Genomic DNA, 13,956 nt, shown 5'->3' on the forward strand with positions numbered 1-13,956 from the left:
TACACGTTCAAACAGCAAATTTTGTTTTTTCTCTTTTTTTTGGGGGGGGGGGGGGGAATGGCGTCATGACGTCAGTACCATTTGTGAACTTCACTTTCACACCAATTTTTGTGACATTTTCTTCTCATTCATACTGATAAATCTTTAATGTAGAATGCACCTCGGGGACAGATATTCAGACTCCCAAACTTTTACAATTTTTTTCTGATCTACCACTTGTGGGGGCTCATTTTAAAGGTGTTGGAAGTAAGTATTACATTTTCACTGTCTTAGATTTTTGACAATCAAAAATTTTTATTTTTCCCCATCGAGTTAACACAGGGATGACGGCCATTTTGAATTTCAAATATAGGTTAATATCAGGTAATTTGTCTCTCTAGTACCAAAGTTTGTACTGTGACCCGGGATTTTTATTGACTTAGAAAGTGAATGGTTGAAAGATTCCTTGAAGAAACTTTGAGCAAAAGTTCAAGTCTTTCACTTTTGAGGCGCATTCTACCTTCCTGTAGGCAGTTTCACAGTCACTTGAAAAAGTAACAATGTTGATTGATGATGCCTTATGGCCAGGGTCATATTAGAAAGGCATTAGACAATTGGTACAATTTACACTGTGGATGACATCAACACTTTGCACTATTGACTGTTACATTTAGTGGGGAGGGGCAGAGGTCTTGATCTGGACGAAAACATTTGTTGCACGTATGATAATGCGACTGCCCCATGAATTGTCTCATGACAATGCCTTTGAGAACATGTCAACCTCTACAAAGTGTGAATAAAACATGGATAACAAACAGCTCATACATATCACTAGTGGAATGTAAGGAAACCCCTCACTATGGAAACATTTTTTGGAAAGGAGGATCAGTACTGACCACTGAGGGCGCCAACAGTTATTACAAATAAAAAAAGATTGGGAGAGTCCAGTCATGAGAATCAAGAAAACATGTACTTGTTCTGTTACAAAGATGTCAATGGATTTTTCACCATGCTGTTTAAAGAACATATTACCACTGAATCTTTAAGATGTGCTGAAAATATGAACCATCTTTTTATTTGAAAGCATCGGACATCAAGTATATGGACTGAGTATTCTCGAAGTTGTGATTAGGAATGTAGAATTCAATACATGTACAAGTAGTATGATGACTGTGATAAGTGCATTTCAAAAAATCAATGTGTATCTCCCAAGGTTTCAGGAAACCTAAAAAGATGATTCCACCAGGAATGTTTTTCCAGTTATTGTCTGAAAGCACAATTTAACAATAATACATAGAAACAGAACAGATGTTTAAAATATATGTTCTTGAAATATTTACATTTCCAAAATGCAGTTACGACTCCTGGCTTCAATTTGTCATTTGACGCAAAAAACCACTAAATCTCAAGAGGAGATTTCTTCTGTGGTATTTCCTTATTGTTCACTGTTATCAAATCGTACACTGGCCCTCCAGGGTCAAAGGTGTAAATTATTTGGAAAGTCTGGCAAGATATTTACTAGATGAACTTAAAAAAACTTTTACCTTAAAGGTATACAGTCACCTGTAATCTAAATATGCCCATATATGGTCAAAGGGGCGTTCCTTGGTATTCAAAATGCTCATGTGAGGGCGCTGTTTTTAAAAAGTGGCCACCCGCTTAAAATCTGTGATTGGTTAGATTTTCTCTTTCCATGGTAACTGTTGCAAAATTGGAATAGGTGACAGTATACCTTTAAGGGCCTGGACTATGCTTTTGGCAAAAAGCCTGCGACATTCTACACGAGAACTACATTAAACTTATTTTTAAAGATTATATGAGAAGTATTAAAAAAAACGATAAAAGAAAACGCAACATCTTCAAAATGTACTCAATATTGTCTATGCACTCTTTCCCTTACGGCCATGTTGGACCATTGGCACAATCTGAACGTCTCGACATCAAGCTCATAGGAATTGTGTGAAATCATGCATATTTGGCAGGACTGTTGCTGAGAGCCTGTCAATCTGATTTGTGAAAATCACTTGCGATGCAGTCGTAGTCTGTGAAAATTGCTCAAAATTGTTTGAAAATGAACACAATTCAGGAGGACACAAACTAGCAGCTTATCCCAGATGAACATCTGGATGACCAAATTTAGCTTTAACACCCCCCCCCCCCCCCCACACACACACACACACCACCACCACCACCACCAGCCCATCATTTTCTGTGGCAAAGTTGGATGACTACACAAGGAAGGGACATCACCCTAGACAAAATCTGTTGGTGTATGGATAAATACGAATAAAATTGCTTTTAAGAGCTGCTGATAAATTGATGACACTTTTTTCGGGCACCATTTTCAAAAGTCAAATGTGTTGCTTCCATAATGTGTATATACATGTACGAGTTACATACTTATTTTGAAATTTCAAGTGTTGCAAATATTCATTTAATACATAGTCTGGCTGGAACTTTGGATGTGGCGTCCAATGGGAATGTTTCCAAATATTATCATTTAAATTTTTTCTGAATGTTAAGTGAATTATGACTGCTATCCTTTTTTTTGTTGGTTTGGCAGTGATTAGATTTGTAAGAAAAAACCCACAAAATCTTACATAAACTTTTTCCTCAGTAGTTGTTTCTTTAGTATCTACATGAAATCAGCATTTTACAATTCTGGTTAATTCGCAGTGGTTTCATTTCACTTTTTGACAGTATATTTCTATCCCGCATTCTTGACGGTCAAGTGCATCACTTCATTTCACTGTATCACGGTGGCTATTGACCAAATGTGCATTTCTCATAAAATTACACCGAATCAACAGTATCTAGTTGTCCTGTGCTTGGCTGGTTTGGTTTCAGTGTGTGTGTGCTTTCACATTCCCTGAGAGTGAGGGCGCTGTTCTTATTCTCCTACCGATGTCCTCCCATGGCCATCCCGTCTCTTTCTTTTACGTCTCGAAGTTTCACCGCCTCTTCTCTTCCTTTTTTGCCCCTTCTCTCCTCCAACTGTTTTGCCCTTGGACTTGCCCTTTACACGGCTGAGACGCTTTCCCTTCACAAGGATCAACTTCCGCTTGCTTTCCAGGTAAATCTGGATGTGTTCGGGCATGGCTTCGGCATTCATGGTGGTGAAATCGCAGCCCTTGCACCGGTACTGGATCTTTCCGTAGGAGATGCTCTGCTGGTTGTTGTCCCTGTTGAGCAGCTCTTCCTGGAAAAATTCCAGGCATCTCTCCAAGTCGACTTTGATGGCGCTTTCCGGGTCACCACTGGCCTTGGCCGCCTCTTCCAACTCCTGGATACTCTTTTTAAAGTTTCCAGAGTGGCATGGCTCCTCAGCCCCGGATTCTGTCTGCCTGCAAGGTTGACTGATCTTCGTCATTGTCAACTTTTTGTCAGTCTTGAGGTGATGTTGCAAGTGTTCCGGCATGTCAGTGGCCATATCTACCACTATGTCACAGCCCTGGCACTTGTACCGGATCTTTCCATAAGATATTGTCTTCCCTGTTTTGCTCAAAAACATCACATCCTCTGAGAAAAAATCCATGCACTCCTGCAGGGTCACTGTGTATTTGTCCATTGAATGCTTGTCCACTTTCACTTGCAACTGAGACACTTTCTTAAGAAAAGCCCTGTAAACCTGAATGTCTTTATTAATGCAGGACTTTGCACATTTTGGCGACGCGTCACGTACTTTCCCCACTCTTTTCTTTTTACATGCATGGATTGAGTTCTCCCCGCTGTCCGATTTACACACAGAAGCGCCTTTGTCTGAAGTTTTCAGTTGCTTTGAATGGTCTTTGCTGTCTTCTTTGCACTTGGACTGACATCTTGTCACTTTCTTTGAACTCCGGCTCGGTGCCTTTGTCTTCCTTGCTTCACCAGTAATTTTAACAGTTTTGGTTTTCCTTTTATCCTGTATGGCCTTCACTTCTTGTCTTTCCCGTTTGTACCTCTGCAATTGCAATGTCTGTCTTCTAGTGCTGGCAACTGTCTGTCTGCCAACGTGCTGCCTCTGTCGTTTCACAACGACAGATTTTCCGTCCATGTTTTTCCGTTTTCTTGACATCTGCCTTTGGTGTGAGCTTGCTCTGTCACTTCTGGTAGCAGCTGGTAGCACGGACTTCATCCAACGCTGTGTCGCGTCACGACGATTTCTTGAATACTTGTTAGTGCTTACGGCCGTGATCTTGACATTGAGGTGGCTTTCCAGGTGTGGCAATAGCAACTCAGACCTGCAAGTTTGAAAACTGCACTTCTTACAGGTGTACTGGGGCTTCCCGTAAGACACTGTCGCTGTGGAGACAGGCACAATTTCTTCATCGAAATAACTGATGATCTCTTGCAGTGACATATCAACATTCTCTACATCCTCTTCTGAGTTTTCACTCGTTTCCGAGTCGCTGTTTCTCTCCGAATCTGTTTGCCTTTGCAGTCCTTCGCTTCCTTCCAACAGCAGATCGCTGCTTGAAATTTGATTTTTCTCATCGTCTTCACATGATTCCACGTTGCCCTCACCGCACATTTTTGACGTGGTCTCACTTGCTTTATCTGTTTCATTAAGAAAATACAGAGAGTCACCTTGTGAGCTACGATCCCTTTTCTTCACAGCTTTTCCTGACTTGTCAGTTGCATCAAGACTGCCCACAGGGTTGCCAAGGCCTGCATCTGGTGTGGAGTCTGCACTTGAGGCGATGAAAACGAATCTCTTCCCTTCACAGTGAGTAGCAAGGTGGCCGAGAAATGCTGAGCATTCTTTGACAGATGCCTGGAAGCCGCAGGTTTCCCCACACTCATAGACAGGCAGCCAGTAACTGGACTGGTCCTCTCGGAGGATGAATGCCTCTCCACACCACCTCAGCTTCAATCTGAATTCACTTGGAGTCATACTCTGCCATGTTGCATCACTTGAACACGTCCTCGAACTTTGTACATAATTAGTATCTGGTTCACCAATGTCTTTTGGTGCTGTGTCAGCATTCGATTTGATCTGAACTACACGCTGTTGGTGTTCACCGATGTGATCTGCTGCCTCGTGAATTAGCTGATCCCCCTCGACAATGCCAAATCCACAATTTTCACTCTTGCACATCCATAGCTTCTGCCCTTGGAAGAAAATCGGCACAAACTCTTGAAACACATCTTCATGAGTGAGCTTTTCTACAACACTGGCGTTCATTTCTTCCAAATCGTTGTCCTCAGAGAGAATAATTTTTCTGCTGATGTGTCCAGCCAAGTGTTCAAGCAAGTGTTTGATACTTCCACTCATGAAAGTACACTGTTGAAAGAGGCAGGTGTACTCAATTTTCATTGTCCTCTCATTCAGCACCGGCAGGAAGTGGGCTCTTATTTCCATCTCGGTCATTGACACCTTTTCTTCAATGGCTCCTTTTCCTTTTGTCTTTTTCAAGGCTATCCTTGTACTCCTGGGCACTGAGTTTCTACAAGCATTATTTCTCTCTGCTGAGGGCATAGCTTCACTCTCCTCAAATTTCTTACTGTAACAATCTTGAAAGTGGGGTTCTAGCTCTGCAGGGGCCACACTAGGGTGACCGCAGAGTTGGCACTTGTATGTGACACCATCGACGTCACAGTCAGCTTGATGAAAGAAAGACAAAATGTCGACTTGCAGATTAGGCTGTGTTGCAATACCATACTCAGATACACTGTTATTACACTTCAGATGATCACATGCATGATCTGTGAGTTCACGTTCACTGCTGGACAGAAAGCTGCACTTTGGGAACTTGCAACGGTACACCGGCGGATCTGGCATGTACCAATGGTACATCTTCTTCTTGAAAAAGATGCTCGGGTCGACCTTGAACTTCATAGAACGACTGCATTCAGAAGTTGCAGTTTTATGCTCACACTTATGTGGTTTCTGGAGACTGCCTGCATCAGTCCCTGCTTCAATTCTGTCCGTCTTTGGACTAGAATCAACACATTCCATTTCTTCCTTTGCTTTTTCTGGCTGGCAAAGGCCCGAGGAGCACTCAGACTGAAACTTCAAATCCACTTCGGGAAAAATATGCACACTGAGATGCTGAGCAATGTTGTCTTCACCTTGTACTTCATTTCCGCAAACCGTACATCGGAAATTCGGCTGTCCACTACTTTTCTCAAAATAATCTACGAGCGCAGCTCTTGGTAGATAAACAATGCACTTTGACGAGTCACTTCCTCGGCAAGACTGATGGGCGGAGTAACTTTCAAAACTCGGGAAGGATTGCAGACAGCCTGTGCACTTGAACTTGGCTGATCCCTTGTGCTTTCCAGCATGTGAGGTCACGTACTCAAGGGAAATCTGTTGCTCATCATTGGTCTCGAGGATTTCAGATTTCACCACTACAAAAAAGTTTCCTTTTTCTTTCTGACTGTCACTGTCATCCTGAGACTGGTCCTGCGTGTTCTGTTGTTCATCTGACCTTTCAACTTTTATTTTGGAGTCTGCAGCTCTGGTGGTGTCCTCTTTGATTTTCAGGGTGTTGCTGTCCAGGTCACAAACTGCATCGGTATTTTGGCATGAGTCATTTTCCGCCACAGTTCCTTGCTCATGAGCTCTTTCACCGCCTGACTGAACTGACTGATTGTCTTCCTTGCCGTCTTTGGATACTGTATCCACAGCTGTGTCCTGCAGTCCTCCATCTGTCTTGGGGACTCTATCCACTCCAAGACTTGTTTGACCGACTGTAGAAGGCTGCGAAGTGTTTGCTATCACCGTAGCAGGGACTGTTGTTGGCACGGAAACCATCTGAGGGGGCTGTGAAACATTCGGTACGAGCTGGGTGTTGACATTTGCGATCAAAAAGTTCACAGGCTGAGCTACGGCAACTGCCGGCTGAGGTACTGTCAATCTGAATGGAATATTGCCATTTGCAACCATTATGGGCTGACCGGTTGTGGTAGAGACAGACTGTGCAATACTGGTATCTGGTCCAAGTTGAACATTTCCACTCAGAGCGGTGGTAGGTGGTTTATTTGCAATCACTAGAGGGGGACCTGTTGTGGAAACAGATTGCGGTACAGTGGGTCCAAGTTTTACATTTCCACCCACAGCGGTGGCCTGTGGTTTATTTGTAATCAAAATTGGGTGGCCCGTCATTGTGGCTACAGACTGTGGTATATTGGTACTTGTTCCGAGTTGTACGCTTCCACTCAGAGCTGGGGCAGGTGGTCTATTTGCAATAACCATCGGGAATCCTGTTGCAGCGGATACAGGCTGCGGTATGCCAGCGCTTGGTCCGTATTGTACACTTCCACCCACAACAGTGGTTGGTGGCTTATTTGAAAAAGTTACAGGGAAACTTGTCAAGGGACTAGTGGCCACAGCTTGAGGCAGACTTGGTCCAACTGGTACATTTCCACTCACAGCAGCAGTTGGTGGTTTACTTGCAATCACTACAGGTAGACCAGGCGTGGTGGATGTAGACTGCAGTACACTTTGTCCAAATGATACATTTCCACCAGAAACAGAGGTAATTGGCTTGTTTGCAATCACTATTTGGGGGCCTGTTGGAGTGGGTACAGACTGTGCTATACCGGCATTTGGTCCAAATTGAACATTACCACTCATGGCAGTGCTCAGTGGTTTACTTGCAATCACCATAGGGAGACCAGTTGCGGTGGGTGCAGACTGCAATATACTTTGGCCAAATTGTACATTTCCACTTCCAGCGGCTGTAGCGGGTTTATTAGCAAGCACTGGCAAGCTGTCACCGGGTGGTCTAACAAGCTTGTAAGAGTTCTTTAGTGCTTGGGCAGCGCTGGGAGCCCTCTGTGGCAAGCTGAAACGCGGCACTCTCACTGGCTTGTAGCAATTCTGAGGCGTTTGAGCAAAGCTAGGGTGAGACCTCTGGATGTGGTTCATGCACTCGTTGATTGTTCCAAACATCACGGTGCACAGCTTGCACTTGTGAAGGATGGAGAAACTGTACTGGCTGTTTCTACTGACGTCTGCAGCTGGGCTAGCTGCGGCTTCATCAGAGTTGTCAACAGTCTCGGGGATGACCCCATGTGCCTCTGTGTAGTGATTATACAATACTGCCTGCGTCTCACTTGCGTAGGAGCAAAGCTTACATGCGAAGATGTTTACTCTTTCATGGCTTTTCTTAACATGGTATGTAATGGACATCAGTTTCCCCGTCCTAAAGGGACAGTAAATGCATGCGTATTCTGTGTAGTTGCCCTTGGTCTTCAAGATCATGTATTCCATGGTTTTCCGACCAGAGGTCAAATTCATGTCGTCTTCCACTGGCAAACTGCCCCGGCAGTGCTTCATGTGATTAAAGAACTCTGTCTTGTCATTGGTGGTGAATGAGCACAACCAGCATTTCAGGGTCTCCACAATAATCTCATCATTGTTGACGGCTCGCATTGGTATGTGGTCTTTTTCACAGTGATACGAGATGCCCATTACACTGTTACTCTTGTACGCGCATAGTCGGCATCGGTAGCCTATTTCGCCGTTGGGTGCGACCGTTTTGATGGCGTCCTTGCACGAGGAGAGGTTTATGAACTTTCTCCTTCCCTGAGTCTGAATGACTTCCGGATGGTTTGATGACACGTGGGAGATGATGGAATTGTAACCACACGTCTGGTAAACGCACTGACTGCATCGGTAGTACTTGAAATCTGAGAGTCTGCTGGCCAGCACGACAACGAAGTCGTGTTTTTGATGGTGAAAGCGCACGTGATGAAGAACTGCTTCCAGAGTAGAAGGAGGAAACTGCTGGCCCAGAGGCAAATGTGTGGAGGCCCTTGCACACCAGGCGCACTGGTAACTGAACAAGTTGTTGCCATCCTTTGCAAAGATAATGTCTGGCTTGTAGTCAATTTCACGCTTGCCCGTGGATGACTTTTGGAGAGTGTTTAGGTACAGGAGCTGTGCAACAGTAGGACGACCTTTGGAGTTTGGTGGAGTTGCGTTCAGTGAGAAATGTCCTCGGTGGTGTTGAATGGTGTTCTGGGCTGGATTTGAGTGAACATTTTCAGTACTCACACACACAGCCGGTGGAACTACATCAGAAGAGCTTGTATCTGTAGCAGCCTTGGACACATCTTGTACACTGCTGTCACTGTGTTGTTGACTTGAATGTAGCTCAGTATTAACTGCCAGACTGCCTGGAATATCCCCTGGGCTGACTTCACTGTCCTCTGGTAATCTTGATATGATGAAGGATGGGCCACTGTCATCTTCTTTTGCCTCCTCCTGACTAACTTCACCCATGGAGTTCTCTTCCGCTGTTGATTTGTCTACAAGACTCTTCACCTCTTCAGCAAACTCAGAGAGGGAGTTCTCTTCCAGAAAGATCTTTACGGTGTTCAAACCCACATCAAAGAGCAAACCGTCTGTAACCTTTGACCTCTTGGAAAGGACTTTGTCGCAGGAAGCTTTTGCACTTTGCTCTGAAAATTGAGAAAAGGAAAATTACATTGAGTTACCTGTTACACAGTGGTTGGTCACATGTTGATAATTGTTCCCTCCGAACATGAATACTCTTCAGAGAATGTTGATCAAATCAATGACTTTACATCTCAAAGCATTATGGCCTTAAAGGGAGGCGGTCGTTGGAACTGCGCTCAAAGGTTGCTTAAGGTAGTATGCGCCTCGACAGTGAAAGACTTAAACTTTTGCCCAAAATTTCCTCCAGGAATATTTCAACTATTCTCTTTCAAATCAAGAATAAAAATCGGGGGTCACCGTGCAAACTTTGGTACTACGTACACAAATTACTCAAGATTTAAATACCGATATCTGAAATTCAAAATGGCCGCCATCCCCTTGTTAACTCTATGGAGAAAAATAAAATTTTTGTTTTTTTCGAAAAACTAAGACGGTGAAAAGTTTTCTTACACCAAGAGCTTTAAAATGAACCCCCACAAGTGGTATATCAGAAAAGAATTGTCAAAGTTTGAGGGTCAAAATATCTGTCCCCGAGGCGCGTTCTACCTTAAGATAGCTACAACCGATGTAAATACTGTATCCAAGGTACATTGCCGATTGATGAAAGTTAAAAAACATATTTGTCATAATGTACAACATAAAGTTTAAATGTTGCAGCTATGTTGACATGATGCACCTATATATAGTGCATGAAATACATTGTTTGTAAACAAGAAAGTTGCACATGCACAGTTCAGACGACCGCTTCCCTTTAACCTATTCACCCCAATTCCCTGTAAAAAGGTCCACCATCACCAATGATAACAATGGGTTTGGGCTAAACCATGGTTGTTAATGGGTTAAAACATAATTTAAATATTAGGGATGAACTCACCTGTTTCTGAATAACTCTCAGGGATAGCTATGTTTTCTTCTTTGTCTTGGTCTACGTCAGGTTCACCTCTGGACTGGGTGTACTTACTCTTAAATGCTGTTAACCTGGACTGGCCTGACACCTACCATGATAACACATATGCAAGAGATGAAGAAATCTCATGGTGACTTACTTTGTTGATGTGTAAATTCCACCAGCAACGTCCTGGTGATTCATTATTTCGTGTTTTTCAAGAAAATTCAAATTTTTGTCTAATAATTAACAATAACAAATAAATATATAAATGAATGTCATTTTCTCCCTGCATGGTTTAACAGTAAAATAAATAAATAAATTAAATAAATAAATAGACAAACAAAAAATATAATAATATTTTAATGTTCTGATAGGAATGTAATACGATTTTTGGCAATCACGCACTAATATGTCGTGCAGCTGGCTATTGTGGGCTTACTAAAGTATGTTATCTGAATCACAGCAGAAAGCCTGGCAACAAATTTTACTTGTAGGTTTTCAAAGAATTTGCAGTCTACTGTAGATGGTAGAGGTCAAGCACCTTTTAACATTAGCGTTTTGATCTGATAAACATTGAAAGTAAGATATTAGACCGTGTTAACCCTTTGAGCACTGGAATTTTTCAACCAAAATTTTGGTGCAACATTTTACCAATTTTTATGAATTTGTTTGAATTTGTTTTGATAATTTTGGAGAAAATGGACATCACATTTAATTAACTACAGTTTGGTATCAAAAAATTTGATAAAAATCTGAGAAAATTTGACTGGGATGTATTTTGTAAAGGTGACAACAATGGACTTTGGTGCTCAAAGGGTAAACAGGGCTCTTGCTTCATTCTTGTCTCAACATGCGCACTTTTTTCATAACACTGTTATAGTCTCACCTTCTGTTTTTTCTCTGATTTAACAGCTTTGACAAAGCTGACCGCTTTTGTCTCCAACTTTCTCTGATACAGCTCCCAGGGAGCTTGGGTTATACCTCTGTACATCTCCAGCAGGGTGTCAACATGGAGCGTCTTCAGGGAGAAGTTCACGGCTACACCCGGAACGGGCTGCCTGTAAAATGAACTGACCCTCGGAATATACGACAGGTACTTGTCGTAGAGCGATGTCACATCATGTTTGTCAGTTTCCTTCTGAAAGACTCTGATGGGTTTACTTGGCACTGCCATGTTTTCCACATGCCAGCACTTCTTGTCCGGATATTTGATGAACAGCACGCCAGCTTCTCTTCCAGTCCTAAAGCTGCAGGCACACAGGTTTCGATGAGCTAATGGGGTGTGCAGACCAAACAGTTTCCAGTTGTAGAACATTACTCCAGTCAACAGCCCCATTGATGTGTCAGTACATATGATATTACACAGCCACAATAAATCTTCATATTCTGAACTAGCTGTATCAATATCTTTGAATTTCTCTTTCACCTGCTCAACCGATAGTTCAATGACATCGTCATTTGACTGATGATTATTACTTTTCTTTATTAAGTGTCTGGTGTGGGTTCTCTTGGTAGCTGCTCTTTTAGCCTTCATCACCTTAGACAATTTTTTCGTTTTTCCCAGCGGCCTTTTTGTGATTGACCTGCGGACTGCAGTCTTGGGTGTACTGTTCCGGTTCAAAATTTTTGTGGCTGATCTTAAAGAACAGGTGGCACCTCCTGTTTTAAATTTCTGTCTTGAACTGCTGCTTGTAATGTCTGGTGTCAGTGTTTTGCCTTTCCCTGTTGCTAAATCATCAGAGGAACGCAACTCTGCCGTGCGAATGGAACATTTCCGCTTGCTCCGCCGTGTTCCAACTCTGTCTTTTGTATTTGATGTCAATGAATCTTTACTCTTGGACTCCATGGTCTGGCAGCTGTGTCTCTTCTGCAACAAATTCTTGACTTGTTTTGTTCTCCCCTTTCAATGATTCAAGAACTGTACTACTTTTTCTCACCTCCGTTCTTTCAGATGAATTTTCTACACACTACATCTCTGAAGTCACTTTTTTCTGTTGTTGTTATGGAGATGTTTTTTCCAGAACAGTCAAGTCGCTATTTGCTCATGTTCTGAAAAATAATAAGAAGAATAAGAAACTTGAAAAAAGAAAGAGAAAAAAATATTAAGATGTGAAAGATAAACTGACTCTTCTTGTGACATTCATTTTTGATTGTTTATCCTGACTTCTTAATCATGCACACTCACAGGTAAATATAGCTCTATGCTTCAAAACTGGCAGATACAACACATTATGTTGCGATAACACCATTTCTGGTGTTATCGCAACATAAAAAAATTTACAATATATAGCATTTGACATCAAATGCCTGCAGGAAGAAAATGATGGGAGCTCTGACTGTTATTTCAGCATGTTACTTGTCTACAGTAAAATTCCTCCTGCACACAGAACTTTCTCACCTACCTTCCATACTTTTTACCTTGGACAATAGGAAAAATTTTGGGAAAAATCTCAAGAAGTAACTGCCCATGATATTGAAACTAAACAACCTTATATTTGAAAAAACATGATATAATGTTAATCTACTGCACATTATTCTGAAAGATATACATTGATCTTCATGCTTTAAGAGAAAATATGCTTTGCAATATTTTCAATATTTCTGTTGAAGATTTTTAAAATCTCACTCATTAAATTGTTAAAACTAGTTTTGAATTTTTTTAATTTACAAAGTTTTCCTCTTTGTCAGTTTGCAAGGATATATTATAGGAAAATTTTTCTGTGCATTAAGGATTTTTAATTCAATTGTTGACAGGTTTTAAACAATTCCAAGCTGTCTTTTTGATATATTCTATGTGCTATTCAAATGGAGTCATTTTAACAGTTGTCATACAGCAACATTAGTTGATATTTGCAAGTAAAATTAGGATTTTTATACATATGCAAATAGCCCACCAAGATTTCAATGAAACATTCAGACTTCATTATCCCCTGAACCTGATTAGCATATATATCCTGACTCACAATAACAATGAAACCTTCAATTTACCTAATTTGCATAAGTCACCATTCCCATAGTCCCTTGCAAACGAAAAATGGCTGAAATCGCAATGCATTGTTGGATATATTTTCACCTCTCGTTGAAGGTGCCGTCCAAATGTACCTTTTTTTACATTTCAGGAAAAGTATGTTTGATGCTTAACATTTTCAAGTACTCTCTACCTAAACGGCTAACTTTTTGCGATAACTTGGGAAGTTCGTTCGCAAACAATTATGAACACAACCCGTTCAACGCACAAACCGCACGCTCGCAATAAACCTATCCCACAAGCCTTATATTCACAATCCTGAGAGCGTTTGTTGATTTTCTTCCAAAACCCGAGAAGAAAATGTTGCTTGTCCAAAGGTTTTTAAAATGTTCCTCATTCGATCAATGTATATTACGCCTGTGAGAGTTATCCCTACCTGCTCTGAAGTTCCTTATTTACCAATAGGGATTTCCGCACTCCTATCAGCGAAGCTGACTGCGGCACCACACTCACACTGTTTTCCTGTCCGAACCGAAAGATTCAACGCCTTGGTCGCAGGTGGCGTTATTTAAATCTCGCCAGCTCGATGCTCGTCTTCTCCGGTTGCAAGTTATATGCAACCTTTCGAAATTTAACATTTATTTAACAAAAAACCCCAAAAACTTTATATTCTCCCAGTGTTACAACAAATAAATAGTCTGTCGAAAATTGTACAGCTTAGGCCTG

General features: G+C 41.8%; 1 protein-coding gene across 1 annotated transcript; it reads right to left on the bottom strand.

The window, feature by feature from the left end:
• Positions 1 to 1,029: 1,029 nt before the first annotated feature.
• Positions 1,030 to 13,787, bottom strand: LOC139148004 (uncharacterized). Its single transcript, XM_070719260.1, has 4 exons — positions 13,667 to 13,787; positions 11,149 to 12,311; positions 10,248 to 10,368; positions 1,030 to 9,375 (listed from the first exon to the last, which is right to left on the bottom strand). The coding sequence occupies exons 2-4, from the start codon at positions 12,106 to 12,108 to the stop codon at positions 2,870 to 2,872; spliced, it is 7,587 nt and encodes a 2,528-aa protein (XP_070575361.1). The 5' UTR covers positions 12,109 to 12,311; positions 13,667 to 13,787; the 3' UTR covers positions 1,030 to 2,869.
• Between the last annotated feature and the right edge of the window lie 169 nt (positions 13,788 to 13,956).

Source organism: Ptychodera flava, chromosome 13, assembly GCF_041260155.1.
Source record: "Ptychodera flava strain L36383 chromosome 13, AS_Pfla_20210202, whole genome shotgun sequence".
Classification (NCBI taxonomy): domain Eukaryota; kingdom Metazoa; phylum Hemichordata; class Enteropneusta; family Ptychoderidae; genus Ptychodera; species Ptychodera flava.

Bases quoted from the DNA above. Each gene is read 5' to 3' on its own strand.
- LOC139148004 (XM_070719260.1), bottom strand. From the start codon at position 12,108: ATGGAGTCCAAGAGTAAAGATTCATTGACATCAAATACAAAAGACAGA. The intron at 10,369-11,148 runs GTGAGACTATAA...TTATCATGGTAG, and splicing joins AATCAGAGAAAAAACAGAAG to GTGTCAGGCCAGTCCAGGTT. The intron at 9,376-10,247 runs GTGAGTTCATCC...CTCAATTTTCAG, and splicing joins TGAGAGTTATTCAGAAACAG to AGCAAAGTGCAAAAGCTTCC.